Genomic DNA, 15,626 nt, shown 5'->3' on the forward strand with positions numbered 1-15,626 from the left:
AAATGTCATGGAAACTAGGTGTTAAAAACAAGCTATCCCATCACCACCCCTTTAATAAGAACCCTAATCCTTTTCTCAACATCCTATCATTGAATGCATATTTTTGTTTTCAATGTAAAGCCTTGAGAAATCGGGAACTCTTCGATAGCAGAAAATCATGCACGGAAATTAAGGATTGAGTCCTACAAATATTTTAGGTGTGTTCCTATTTCAATGGGTTCGAGATAAAACATGCAAACTTATCTTCATCCCTTTTGTTTGCCAATTGAATCCACTATCTAGTAATCTCGGTAAGAAGAATAGAGGAAGGAGGTGTGGTGGGTCGAAGAACACCAATAAGAATGTTGAAAAAGAAGGAATTAAGGGGTGGAGTAGATCACATAATATAAATTTGTATGCAAAATACATCGTATTCTTATATGACAAGAAAAAAAATTATGGCTTCCCTCCTTCAAAACTCGATCATATGTATATGTATGTATGTTTTGGTCAGAAACAACAAACTCCCTGCTCTTTTCCATGATTTGCAAGTATGTGTAAAATAAATTGAAAAATTAGAGAGCCTTCTCAAATCAATTTGTGGGTTTTCTGTAAAAAGTTTGGTTTGACTTTCTTTGTTTCTCAATCTCCCAATGCATTTGACATGAAAAATAACAATGATTTGAACAAATACAGGAAGCTTTTGTGTGTGTGTTTCTTAGGTTTGATTCGTTGGTTATGAAGAAGAAGTGTTGGGTCAAAATATGGTTTATACTTTGCTTTTCTAGGCAATTATATTTTTCTGTAATATTTTTGGAGTTTACGGTCATGTTTACGGCCGTAAACCCATTTACGGCCCATGTTATCCGGCCCATGTTCTCCAAGCATAAATATAGGTGTTAGGGTGAGGAGTAGAGATTGATGAACCCTAAGGAGTTTATGGCCAGAGAGGAGAGAAACGGGAGCTTTTATGTGTGTGTGAATCTCTTGTATCCGGATCATCATTCTATTCATTAATACATTGAGATTCATCTTATTCCTCTTCTTATTCTCTTCTATTTTTATCTGATATCATCCGTTTGATTGGGATTCCGCACCATCAAACGGATCTGATTGATATACAGACAGATTAGGGACTTACAATTGGTATCAAAGCCAAGTTGTATCAGTCAATTTTGTCAGATTTGGGGCATTATTTGATCTTATTTTCGAAATATTTTTGCGTTTTTTGATAGATCTCACAAAAATAATGGGGGTTTGTTCTTCGTGTTTTTCGTAAAAACAGGTTTTTGATCGAGTTTTGGAGCAAAAAAGGGCAAAAAACGGTGTTTTTAGTCGTAACCAATGAGGGGGTGGCACCGACAGCTAGGGTTTCTAAGGAGCTTACGGCCGGAGTTTGCGGTCTTCGGTTTGCAGCCAGCGCGCACGTGTACGGATCAGCAACCTCGCACCTCGGCTTCGCAGCAGCATCCTCGCACGTGAAGACCTCGTCCTCGCCTCGCATCTAAGCATCAGCCTTCGTCCTCGCACTTTAAAGAAAAATTAGAAGCGCATTTGGAGGTGCGGGGTTTCGAAGCCACGACGTTCTACTCATCAAATCAGCACCTTATCCAACTCAGCTACCTGATCACTTGTTACATTCCTTCGAAAATTCAACTATAACCCGTCTTTTTCGCACCAAGTTCCTATTTTGACACTTATAACCCAAAATTCAATTTAAATTTTAAATTCTTTTTTCATCCAAAATTTATATATATATATATATATATATATATATATATATATATATATATATATATATATATATATATATATATATATATAACAAATAAATAAATAAATAAATAATAACTAATTAAAAAAAAGTATTTTTGACTTTTATTTTTTGACTTTTTATTTAAAATTTTGACTTTGACTTCCAAGTTTGATCTTTGATTTTAAACTTTGACTTTTTCGTTTAACTTTTAAACTTTCAAATTTAGCTTTTCGGTTTGACTTTTCAAGTTTGACTTTTGAGTTTAATTTTTTAAATTTGACTTTTAAGTTCAACTTTTTAAATTAGACTTTTAAGTTTGACTTTTGAGTTTAACTTTTTTAATTTGACTTTTAAGGTTGACTTTTGAGGTTTATAATCAAAGGGTTTGACTTTTAATTTTTATTTTAGCTTCTAGTTGTGCTTTTAATTGATTTTAAGGTCTACGAGGGAGTTGAAAACATGAAAGAGAGTCATCAGGATATGTTAAGACAAAACTTCAACATGTTCGATTATATCCTTGCAGAAACCTTCGAAACTCAGTTACATCGATTTACTACACTCACTACTGAGATGAATATAGCTGGGATCTTCTTGTCCAAATCTGAGATAAACAAAAAGCTATTGGATTCACTTCCAAAATCGTGGGATATGAACGTAGCTATCATCAAAAAGACAAAAGAACTCTATCATCTTAGTCTTGCTGATGTAATTCAAGAACTTGATACTTTGAAGTGTAGAGAAACAATGAGTTCTGAAAACATTCCGATCACTGAAGTTACATGTACTCCAGCTTGTGAAGACACGATTAAATTTCTTCGGGAACAAATTGATTTATTAAAAAGAGAAGTTGAGGACCTGAGATATGAAGGATATCAACTCAGGAAACGACAGAAACCCTTGAAGGTTGAGTTAGAAGCAAAAACCAAGGACTTTAGGAAACTTCAGGAAGAGTATAGTAACAAGTATGAAAATTATTATTATGTTAAGAGACAACTTGCTGCTATAACTGAAGAACTTGACGCTTTAACAATTAAGTGTGGAAAAACAGATGTCAGTTTAAAAAATTATACTGCGTCAAGTCAGACAGTCGAGTCCTTATATGAAGCCTAATTAAAATTCAAAGAAAATCAAAACAAGGGTCTAGGGTATGATAGCGTACCTCCTCCTTATAATCATAACTACACATCCATCCCTATGATACAGGACGAAACTGACAGGGAGCCACATCTTCGATATGGCAAATGAGCTGGATTTGTGTCAGGAGGAGTTATTAATATTGAAAATACTAATGTTTCTACTTCATGTGCAGGAAAAGTAGCAGAAGATGAGAACAAGGAGAAAACCATTGAACAAACCAACATCTCCTTGAACTCTGAATCTGTTGCTTCGAACTCAGCTGCTTCTGATCAACCTGCCGTTGAGAAATACATGCCACTAATTCCAACGCAACAGAGTTCTTGTGGTAAGTGTGCATGTGGGAACAACAAGAGACAAGGCAAGGATACGCCACCAGGGGCAGGAAGAAACAATTTCCCAGTGAAGAAAAAGACTTGTTTTCATTGTGGAACACCTGGTCACATTGCCCGAAATTGTCTAAATCGCGCATACGTTCCTTACTATGCACAAGGCTGGCAGAACGTGCCAAGAAGGAGACACTTCAAAAGAAACCCCTCAAGTTCACGTTCACACAATGCCGAACGGAATGCCATGAAGACTAAGAATTCAACTCCCAAGGCCAAGAATCAAACCTCAAAGGACAAGAATCAAAATCCCAAGGGCAAGAAGGGAATGTCGGCCAAGAAGTCTAATCCAAGAGATGCTTCCGTAAAGCCAAAATCAAAGTCATCTCAATGGCCGACATCAAGTTCCAAAGCAAGTACCGAGGCACCCATCGGATCGAAAAAGAAATGGGTTAAACCCAACCATAAATGGGTACCAAAGGCTCACTCTCCCAAATCAACTAATAACTCTAATATTTCTACATCTTTTGTTTGTGATAAGCAGGACATGTCGTGGGAGAGAGTACTGTGCAAGGATGACAAAGGTCGACCCAGTTTCAAAATGGAATGGGTTCCAAAGACCAACTGAACCCGCTCTGTGTCGGAGCAGCTATAGAGCCATATCATCAGACTTCGGTTTGTTGGTAGTGGCTGTTCCTGGCACATGATAGGAGACGTCTCTCAACTGTACAACATTCAAACATTTGTTTGAGAGTATGTGTCCTTTGCGGGAAGGGAAGAAAGGAAGTGATCACTCACGGGGTTTGTGCTGAATGACATGAAGAATTTTTGGATCTGTTCTAAGATTATGTGTGCTATTGTCAGACCTTCTGGATGCAAATTTAATCAGTGACTTACGATTTGAGTTTTCTTCACTATACTCCTAAGTTTATCTTAAGTTGATTCGCTTTAAAGACTAATTTTTGTTTTAGGATAGTTTAAATTTGCGCATTTACTTTCGTTTCTCTCATATGCACAAATTTAGGGGGAGAAATAAAAACAAAACAAAAATTAGAAAATTTCCAAAAATCCAAAAACATTAGAAAATCAAAAAATCAAAAAAATATGTATGTAATGGAATGTGCTTGCAGGAGATGTTTTGGGAAGTGATATTATCAAGTGATAACAGGAAACCTGAGTCTGCGTAACGTACCCAAAGTTGAAGGGTCTATGCTCTGATTTGATGCGTTGGTAGGCACGAAAGATTCAAAATGGACTTGACTAGGCAGAGTTGAACTTAGGAAATTTATAGACTTGACAAATCTTGACCTAGTTAGATCCGTTCAGCCTGACAATACGACGCTCGGATAGGTTGAGCAGGGAGATATATATATATGGGAATCTACCCGTCACATTAATTGAACCCGTACTTGGAACCGTGGCTTAATTTTTCCTCGATGTGCGGATTTTGTCCTTAATTGTGGTTGGATGGGGCGACTGGTAAATTCCGATAAATTGGGTCTGTAGAAAATTGTTTTCTTTCTTTCTATCTGTTAGTCATATGTTGTCTCCTTTGCGTGACCTCAAATCCGACCTGGTACACAACATATGCAACTCTATTTCTCTGCATATTATATATGTTAAATACCTCTTATCTATTAGCCATATGTTGTCTCCTTTGCGTGACTTCTAATCCGACCTGGTACACAGCATATGCAACCTTCTTCTTCTAAACCCCTCTGAAGTAATAAGTAATAGAATTCTGAATCTATCCTCTCTCTGAATGGTTGTCTGCTCACCCGGTGTAAGGAGTACTCTGGAAGTTCTTGATGGCTGGGGCATATCAGGATGCGGGAAACACGTTCCAGTACACTTAAAATTGAACTCATACAGATTGTTTATAGATCTCCCTGCTCAATTTAGGTGGACAACAATATCCTTGGTCGTCGTCAGATGAATGGTCCTTAAGATATAGTATTTAAGGAATTAGGATCAGATGTAAATCTTAGAATTTTAAGTTCACCCTGTCTTGTAACAAATAGTATGTCCTAAATCTGTCATAATTTTTCGTGTTTAAGTGGACCACAATACTGGCGATCGATCAGATGAAGATGTGAAGATAAGGGTACCGATAAGTGGAATAAGGTTGTCTAACAACTTTGATCCCAAATCACTCTTAAAGTTAGCTATTATTTATGTTTTTGTTAAGTTTGTTTATAGTGTTTTTCTAATTTAAATAAAAGGGGAGAATTAAAAAAAACAAAAAATAATAACAAAAAAAATAAAACAAACAAACAAACAAACAAACAAAAATAAAATAAAAATTCAAAATCAAAAAAGTGTTATTTCTGTTTTACTTTTGTTATAAGTTTTCTTTTAGTTTTGTTTTGTCTTGAAAAGTGATTTTAGGTATAGATAAGACTCATGGAGTTTGTGTTGAAGATTTCTGAGCCAAAGGCTTCGTCCGTGAGCATCGAAGAATTCTCATTCGAATGAGCAATAAATGAAGATTATTCTTTTGACATTCAATCCTTCAACCCCAGAAGCAAGGTGAAGCTGAAATTGAAGATTATGTGACAGATTGCATTGAAGCCTCCTCAATCAGTCTGTTGCTATCTATGAACCTGCTGAAGTGATCCAGAAGATTTGTTCTCTTTGAAGATTCTCAAGCTGAAAGAGCTATCTTTCAAGAATCAGTACGTCAAGCCTCCTCACCCAATGTACGTTCAATGCCAAATTCTGAAGAAACCCTCAAGTGCTCAAGATAAAGTCATTCATTGAAGATTCATATGTTCATCCTGATGCTGTGAAGAAATTGAAGGTTAAAGCTGAAGTCGAGTTCCCATTGAAGATTGACAAAAAGAGCCAGCTACTTTTTAGGGGGGGCTTGTTGGGTCATTAAGAAAAGAAAGCTATAAACCAATGGGGAGATTGTTGGGTTTACGGTCATGTTTTTCGGTTGAGTTTACGGTCGTAAACACCTTACGGCCGTAAACCCATTTACGGCCCATGTTATCCGGCCCATGTTCTCCAAGTATAAATATAAGTGTTAGGGTGAGGAGTAGAGATTGATGAACCCTAAGGAGTTTATGGCCAGAGAGGAGAGAAACGAGAGTTTTTATGTGTGTTTGAATCTCTTGTATCCGGATCATCATTCTATTTATTAATACATTGGGATTCATCTCATTCCTCTTCTTCTTCTCTTCTATTTTATCTGATATCATCCGTTTGATTAAGATTCCGCACCATCAAACGGATCTGATTGATACACAGGCAGATTATGGACTTACAAGAAGAATAGAAAGAAATTACCTTTAGAGTTCATGTTTGTTTCAGTAGTCATAATACATTTTATCGTTCTCTTCTTCATGTGTTTTTTTTTTATCAAATAGGCTTGTTGGTTCTTCCGATCTTGTTCATGTCTTTTGGATTTTAAATCTATCCCTTCTCTCTTCATGTTGTAGATAATTTTGTTTTATTAAATATGTAGATGACTAATTATGATTGTAAATACACACATAACAATTTGTGGATGATGAAATTTAAATCAAACAACTTGTTGGTTTTTTTAAATTATTATTAGGTTTAATTTTGTTTCACAGTTTTTTCGTTTATGGACTCGAGTAGTGTTTATTTGGTTTATGGGTTTGACATGTTACTTTGGTGGATAGGAAATGGATGATGGTGGTGCACGGTGGTTCAGGTGTTGAGTTTAATAAAAAATCATTTGGTTGATTTACTTTTAAATGTGCTCATTTCTGTAGTGTAGAAAATGATTCATATGGGTGTAGTATGATGTGAGTTCGTTCTTTCACGATCCATTTTCATTGTGTACATGTTGCAACTAATGATTTTAGTAAAAGTGACTTCATTATTTGGTTATATATTAGAACACATATGCATATTTTGTATAATAAAATTACATAAAGTTGACAAATATATAAAACAAGAAAATGGTAAATAAAAGAAACGTTCCTTGAGGTATTTTACATTTTTATATTTGATCCAATGGTAAATAAGTCAGTCTCAAAAATTTAACAAGTATAAAGTTTGAGTTAATAGCGGAAGGACCAACCACGTAACGTCTAAAAACCACAATAACCATCAGTATAGCATTTTCTAAATGCATCCTGAAAATAATATTTTTTGAATATTTCAGGGACCATTTTATGAATTTGATATATATATATATATATATATATATATATATATATATATATATATATATATATATATATAATAAATGAATATAAACTATAATTAGATTAGGTTAATGACCAAAAGTGATAGATTTGAAATCGTAAGTAACCATTGGCATCAAAATATAGAATAGTTCGCTTTGTGCTTAATTTTGAAATCTTAAGTAACCAGTGGCATCAATCTTAACTTAAAAAAAAAAAAAAAAAAAAAAAAAAAAAAAAAAAAAAAAAGTCAGGGTTAAATGGGATGTTGAAGGAGACGAGAACAATATATTTTTTCACAGCTTGATTAATGGAAATAGAAAGAAGTGCAAAATTAATGGGCTCATAATTGATGGGAATTAGACTACTGATCCTGTTTGCATAAAGAATGAGATATGGAGATTCTTTTCTAACAAATTTGACGAATCGTTTCATAGCAGGTCGAAATTCACCAGCTCAAAATTTTTGAAATTATCTCTTTCTAATTGTGATTACCTAGATGTTCCCATCTCGTTGGATAAAGTTAAAGATGTTGTGTGGTGTTGTGGTAACGATAAAGCCCCGGGCCTAATGGATTTGCCTTCAAATTTATAAAAAAAAGTATTGGGATGTTATCAAATATGATATATTTGGCTTTATTAAAAGTTTTGAGGACACTGGAACTATCAGAAGGGGGTGTAATGCTTCCGTCATATCTCTTATACCAAACAGAAAAAACCCTCACTTCTTAAATGATTACATATCAGTTAATTTAATTGGGTGCATGTATAAGATTCTCTCAAAAGTTCTTACTTTAAGGTTTAGATCTATTATGGTAAGGTTGTTAGCTCAGAGCAATCAACTTACATTGAGCTAAGAAGTATTCTAGACGGTCCATTCATTTTGAATGAACTGGTTTCGTGGGCTAAGAAAGTAAAAAAGAAAGTCCTTATCTTTAAAATTAACTTGACAAGGCGTTTGATTCCCTTAATTAGAGTTTATTAAACTGTATAATGGACCAAATGAATTTTAGTGCGAGATGGATAAAATGGATTAATGGATGCTTATCTTCAGATAGAGCTTCTATACTTGTGAATGGTCCTGCCACTAACGAATTTGAAATTAAGCGTGGAGTTAGAGAAGGCGTCCCACTTCCTTCTTTCCTATTTTTTTATCTCCATGGAAAGCCTTAGTAGTTCTTTAAAAGAAATCTACAATAAACATATTTTTCAAGGTATCTCTCTACTTAACAATGGACCTATTTTATCCTATTTTCTATATGTGAATGATTGATGTGGCTTTTATTGGTGAGTGGTCAGAGTCTAATTTCATGAATCTAAATAGAATCCTTAGATGCTTCCATATTGATTCTGGTTTAAAAGTGAATCTCCATAAAATTAAAGTTTTTGGTGTTGTGGTTAATAATCTCGAGCCAACTCGCCTTTTTAGTATCCTTTGTTGTGAGCCCGCGAACTCCCCTTTTATTTATTTTGGGCTCCTTATTGAAGCTAATATGAAGCTTGCTACAAATTAGAAACTAGTTGTCGATAAATTTGATTCAAAGTTATTGAGTTGGAAGGAAAACAACATGTTCTTTGGTGAAAGGCTCACTCTTGTCAAGTATGTACTTAGTAGTCTCCCTCTATTTTACTTCTCGCTTTTTAGAGCTCCAGTGAAGGTCATTGAGAAGTTGGAGAGCATACGAAGGAGTTTTCCTTGGGGCGGTAAAGACAACATTAGAAAGATTCATTGGGTCATTTGGAGTAACTTAGTCCCCCTTAAATGTAAAGGCGGACTTTGCATTGGTTGCCTTAAAATGATGAATGTTGCTCTTCTTACTAAATGGTTACGGCGTCTAAAATATGAATCTAGTAGTATTTGGACTTTGTGTATTACCTCTATGCATCGCTTATCTGGAATTGATGGAAAACCATTGGCAAAACAGGGGCTTCCGGGTATTTGGTTATCAATTGTTGAAATTAGCTTGGAGTTGGATGAATGGAGCATTTCCATAAACAACTTTTTTGAAAGAAAACTTGGGGATGGAGATAAACTCACTTTTGGAAGGATGTATGGTTCAATGATATGGTGCTCAAAGATGTTTTCCCAAAACTGTATTTGATTGAGTCTAAAATAAATTGCAAAATTATTGATAGAATTAATGCCTCATGCTCTATTGGAGCTTCGTGTTGGAAGAGACACTCACAAAATGGTGAGGAATTAAGGCAATTAACTGCACTAAATAGTTTGGTGGCTAGTGTACAACTTTCAAAAGTTTCCAATTCATGGATGTGGAAGGCAGACAAAAATGATGATTTCAGTGTGAGATCGATCCGTGCCTTAATGGATAACATGACAACAAGTGATGATCGGTTGAGGTTTCAATGGATTTCATGGGTCACCATCAAAGCTAATTGCTTCATGTGGCGCATGTTACTAAACAGAATTCCAATTGCCATGAACCTCCCCCCGAGAAGGGTAAATTTGTCATCCCTTGCTTGCCATTAATGTTAAATACAAATGAAGACACATATCATATTTTTTTCAATTAATTTTTCTCCCGGGAAGTCTGGAGATGGTTCTACAGTTAGTCGAGTTTCTTACCATCTCCGTCTATGAATACGTCAGATATGTTATTGAAGTTATGGTGCAATGGGTTTAGCAAGAATCATAAAAAGATGAAATTGGGGGTGATATATTCTACCATTTGTATAATTTGGAAGACAGAAAATGCTCTCATCTACAAGAAGAAAAGATATTTTCCTATAACGTGGGTGGATGAAATTCAACTTATATCCTTTAGTTGGTTCAAGTATCCTGCCAATCTTAGTAGTCTCAATTAAAATATTTTGTGTTGTTCTTCTCTTAATGCTTTCAATGCTTGTACTAATATTTTGTAATTTGCTCTAGTACCTTTTTAGTTACACTGCTTTTTTATTTAATAATATCCACCGTTCTAAAATACAAATGAATCTTCATAGAATATAACAAAACTAAGATATAGATACATACCATATACCAAAACCAAAATCATAATTTGCTCTAATATAGTAGTTGGTATAGTTTGCTTAATGATTTCTTTACGAAGCCATTTATAAATTATAGATGGTGAAAGCAACAAGGCAAGGTGAGAATGTTTTATTGTCTCCTTTAACCCCGACTCACGTGTCTCATCACGTGATCATTACCCTCCATTTTCGACAAACCCTCTTCATTCCCCAATGCATGCGTACAACTTTCAAAGTCATCTTCCTATAAAGCAAACAAAAAATTCAAGAATCAAAGCAGTCTGTACAAAATTCATATTCACAACGTACAACTCCACAATGCATCCAAAACACATGGAGGTTATAACCAGAAACGTTCAACTACAAGCCGTCTTATTCACCGCCGGCACGGCGGTGGTATTCGCCTGTCTTGAACGCGCCGTCGTAGTGTCGATATTCAAGCAGTGGCATATGTGGGTCTTCCTCGCACTCAACCTCTTGCTCATTGCTATACTCTTCACATCAACACATCCACCTCAAAATTCCTCAAACCCACCTTCAAAATCTCAAGAAACCAATGGAACAAGAAAGACAGAGCCGCCGCCGCTGCCGGCGGAGGCTAACCACCATGAAGACATCTTTGACGAAGATGAAGATGAGTTAAAGTTGAGTAATGAAGAGAGCGAAGAGAGTAATTTTGAAGAAGAAGAGAAATCGTCGAGTTTATTTTCGAATGATGAGTTAAACGAGAGAGTGGAGGCTTTCATTTCAAGATTCCGGCAACAATATTTGGTTTCGGACGTTAAGATCAGTAGAACCAGGTCTGAGAATGTGTGTACAAGTGGGGTTTTCTCGAAAACTATAACAGTTTAAGTCACTTTCACGGTGGCGCGTGTGGTTGTTAGTAGAGTTAAGCTCCGCCCTCCACGGTGGTTCTTTTTGGTGTTCATGATGTAATGTATCTCATTTGCATCTTCTTTTCTATTGTATTTTAGACGATATTTCTTAGATTTACATTTTGATTTTTTTTTTTTGGAAATTTCAATTTGTTAATTCAATTTATTGTTCTTTTTTTTTTTTTTAACATAATTGCAGCTATTAATGTCTTTTTCTCCTATTTCTTTAGATATTGCATTTACCTATGGGTTAGGTCGATCATATTTAGGTCATAAATGTGGAAATGATTCGTAAAGCTGCAATTTGTTCATGAATATGGTGGTGTGTATATCAATTTGGTTTACAGTTTCAAATAAAAATGGATTTTCAAACACAATTTTCATTTTAAAAGATTTTGTTTAAACATAGCTCAGTTTCAGCCTACATTGAATTGAAATCTCAAAATGAAATTCGATTTATAATTTATAATTTATAATTTTTGGTTTTCGTTTGGTTTTTCTTATTTTGGGTTTTATATTCTGACACATTGAATACAGTAGCAAGGTCATAAAAGTGGTTCTAGTTTATTGATTTGAATTTGAAACTTCTTTTATTTTGATTTTTTTTCACAAATAGTCCCTTTGGTTTTTAAAAAGTGGCTTGAGGACAACATTTGAAAAATGTTACACGGTTAGTCCTTATGGTTTTAAAAACATATTGTTGATTTTTTGGCTAATTAGATAACATGGGATAGAAAATAATAACAAGCCCAATATTTTAATCAATTATTATCTAATAGTCCAATTGCTTAAAGCCCAAAATAAAATTTAATTGGATAAATTAGCAATTGGGCTAGTTGCTTGTAAAAAAGATAGCCAAATCCTAATTAATTCAGTGTGTAATTGTTGATCGGTACAAGGAAAAAAAAACACGGTTACACTATCGACTAGACGACTCAAGACTACTCGACTTCCTGGCTCCTGCGTCCAAAATTCATCCGGTGGGCGATGGCTACTGTCGACATTTATTGACTCGTGACCTCACAATCCTTGGACCTTGATCGATTTCATTGTTGGAGCGATCACAATCCTTGATCGATTTCAACAATAGTCAATCACTCAATCTCTTGAAGCAAGTATCGATAAACTTCTCTCTTCTTTCAATTTCTACTGTTTTAGTTAACAAAATCCACTTCAAAGCCCTACACTACAATGAAGCAAGTAAGTTTTACCAATTCATTTAGATATTTGAAATTGATATGTTTTTTTTGAAGTTATTTATTGACTTGGGTGAAATTGATTTGTTTTGTTGAAGTTATATTGTTTGCTTAGGTTATATTGCTATGTTTTTTATTGAATTGAGTGTTTGATTAGGTGAAATTGATATGTTTTATCGAATTTATTGTTTGATTAGGTGAAAGCAACATGTTTTTATTGAAGTCATTGTTTGATTAGGTGTAATTGTTATGTTTTTATTGAATTTATTGTTTCATTAGGTGAAAGCAACTTGTTTTATTGAAGTTATTGTTTGATTAGGTGTGATTGTTATGTTTTTATAGGTTAAACTAAGTGGTTTTTTTACCAAAAAACAAAGACCTAATCCTAATGAAAGTGGTGAAGAATGTTCACAAATACCAATCACCAATCAATCAACCCCTTCCGTTTCTAATCCTAATGTAACTCCACAAACACCAATCACAAATCAATCAACCCCTTCGGTTTCTAATGCAACTCCACAAACACCATGCTCTAACCAACCTAATGATAATGTTGACTTGAAAGATCTTCCAAAGGATCCGGCGGATAGGCCATTGATTACAAGTTACATATCAAATATAAGAGATGGTGTAAGAAGATCATATTTCCTTCAAAGACCGTGTCAAGTAAGGGCACATAAGTTTCCAAAAAAAAAAATAGGTGATAGATTTAGAAGATTCGTTCCTTCATGGTTTGATGGCTATGATTGGTTGGAATATAGTGTGAAAAAGAATAGTGCATATTGTTTATATTGTTATTTGTGTGGGGACCTCATGGGACAAAAAGGAGGGAGATGCATTTGTTTCCCAAGGTTTTGATACTTGGAATAAAAAAGATGCATTTCGGACCCATGTGGGTGATGTTGATAGTTTTCACAACAAAGCAAGAGAAAAGTGTGAGTTTTTAATGAGGGAATAACAAGTAATTAATGTAGTCTTGAGGAGGCAACCCGCAGCAGAGGACCATAAATATAAAGCTCGATTACGTGTTTCTATTATTGTTGTTAGACTTTTATTGAAAACCGGTTTACCGTTTCGTGGTCATGACAAGTCGGTTAACTCGGAAAATAGAGGGATTTACATTGAAGTTTTAAAAGCCATTCGAGAGACTAGTGAAGATATTTTCAACAATACTTTAGAAAATGCTCCTAAAAACAATCAACTAATTTCCCCTGAAATTCAAAAGGAACTTGTGCAATGTTTTTCTCAAGAAGTACTTTTGAGTATTTGTGAAGAGATTGGTCAAGATGTTTTTGCTTTACTAGTTGATAAATCTAGTGATGTTTCAAAAAAGGAACAAATGGCTATAGTTTTGTGTTATGTCGATAGTCTTGGCTTTGTGAAAGAAAGATTCATAGGACTAGTGCACGTGAAGGATACATCTTCTTTGACCCTCAAAAACGCCATAAATGAAGTACTTACAAGTAATAAGTTGATTTTTAGTCAAGTAATTTATTCTTTACTTTTTTGTTATTTCAATTTTATTATATATATATATATATATATATATATATATATATATATATATATATATATATATATATATATTAATTGTTTTAAATTTTGATAGATAAGATGACAAGGTTACGATGGGGGTAACAATATGCGAGGGGAATTCAATTGTTTGAAAGCTTTGATATTACAAGAGAATGATACGGCTTTTTATGTACATTGCTTTTCACACCAACTTCAACTTGTAGTTGTGGTTGTAGCAAAGAAGCATGATGGTGTTAGTGACTTTTTTGAGCAAATTTCGTTGGTGGTTAATGTTGTTAGTGCCTCGTGTAAAAGAAAAGACTTACTACGAGAGCAAGCAAGAGAAAGGGTGAAAAAAGGCTTATGTAGTGGTGAACTTGAAACCAGAAGAGGGCTAAATAAAGAGACTACATTTGTTCGAACGGGAGAAACAAGATGGGGTTCACATTTCAACACACTCACAAGTTTGATGAAGTTGTTTGTGGATGTTCTTGTAGTTTTAGATTTTGTGAAAGAAGAGGGAGGGTCATTGGCAAACCGTCAACAAGCATCCAGAATCTTAGAATATTTTAAATCATATGAGTTCGTGTTTTACTTACATATAATGTATGACATTTTACACCTCACGAGCACATTGTCAAAGTAACTTCAAAGAAAAGATCTAGACATTTTAGAAGCGACTTCGATGGTTAGAAGGACAATGGAGGCATTGCAATCTTTTAGAAACATAGGGTTTGCTTGCATTTTGCCAAAAGTATCCTCTTTTTGTCAAACACACGAAATTGATACTTTAGATATGGAAGAGTTGTATATTGGTGCGAGAAACCGTAGGACTACAAAGACTAATAGGTTTCATTTTAAGGTTGAAATCTTCAACAAAGTGGTAGATATGCAATTTACAGAATATCAGGATCGATTTAGTGAATCAAGCACTCAATTACTAGAACACATGGGTGCTTTGATCCCTTGTGATTCATTTGCACAGATTGACAAATCAAAGTTATTATAGTTGGGTAAGTTATACAAGTATGACTTTGATGATTCAGATATGATAGACCTCAAAGGACAACTTGAGATATTTTATCACTCTTGCATCAATGATGAGCGCTTCACTAGTTTGAAAGGAATTTTTGACCTTTCTCGTTTGATGGTTAGTACGGAGAAGCATCGGTCTTATCCTTTGGTTTATAAGCTTTTAAAGTTGGCTTTGATATTACCCGTAGCGACCACAAATGTAGAAAGATGTTTTTCAAAGATAAAGCTCTTGAAGACCGACTTGTGTAACAAAATTAGCGATGAGTTTTTGAACGACGCATTGCTATGTAATGTCGAGACGGAAGCACTTGCGAAAGTTGAGAATGAAAAAGTAATGGAGCAGTTTGTAAAGATGCTTGCACGAATAGGACAAATTTAAATTATAATAGATCTATGTTATATTATGTTTAACCAAAAAATAAAAAATTTGTATTAGATGTTTTATATTATGTGTGAACGGATTTTTTTTAATGTTCTATATTATGTTTGACCGGAAAAAAAAAATTGTGCAACCCCTACTACTAATTCCTGCGTCTGCCCCTGATTAAGGAATTATAAAATGATATTTTCAGATAACATATGATAAACAAAGAAATATTATCATATATGATATATAATAGGATAAACACATCATGTATGATATATAATGGAAAGTTTGTTTCG

General features: G+C 34.4%; 1 protein-coding gene across 1 annotated transcript; it reads left to right on the forward strand.

Annotated features, from left to right (window-relative positions):
- The first annotated feature begins 12,408 nt into the window (after window positions 1–12,408).
- LOC145040946 (uncharacterized) lies at window positions 12,409–15,342 on the forward strand. The gene is made up of 6 exons (XM_078988830.1): window positions 12,409–12,417; window positions 12,756–13,079; window positions 13,240–13,346; window positions 13,461–13,876; window positions 14,153–14,467; window positions 14,975–15,342. The coding sequence occupies exons 1-6, from the start codon at window positions 12,409–12,411 to the stop codon at window positions 15,340–15,342; spliced, it is 1,539 nt and encodes a 512-aa protein (XP_078844956.1).
- The last annotated feature ends 284 nt before the right edge of the window (window positions 15,343–15,626 follow it).

Source organism: Lactuca saligna, chromosome 4 (assembly GCF_052625555.1).
Source record: "Lactuca saligna cultivar CGN05327 chromosome 4, ASM5262555v1, whole genome shotgun sequence".
Taxonomy (NCBI): domain Eukaryota; kingdom Viridiplantae; phylum Streptophyta; class Magnoliopsida; order Asterales; family Asteraceae; genus Lactuca; species Lactuca saligna.

Coding starts and splice junctions, on each gene's coding strand:
- LOC145040946 (XM_078988830.1), top strand. Junction 13,877..14,152: donor CATAAATGAAGTACTTACAA/GTAATAAGTTGA, acceptor TTCAACTTGTAG/TTGTGGTTGTAGCAAAGAAG. Junction 14,468..14,974: donor GGGAGGGTCATTGGCAAACC/GTCAACAAGCAT, acceptor TTGATGATTCAG/ATATGATAGACCTCAAAGGA.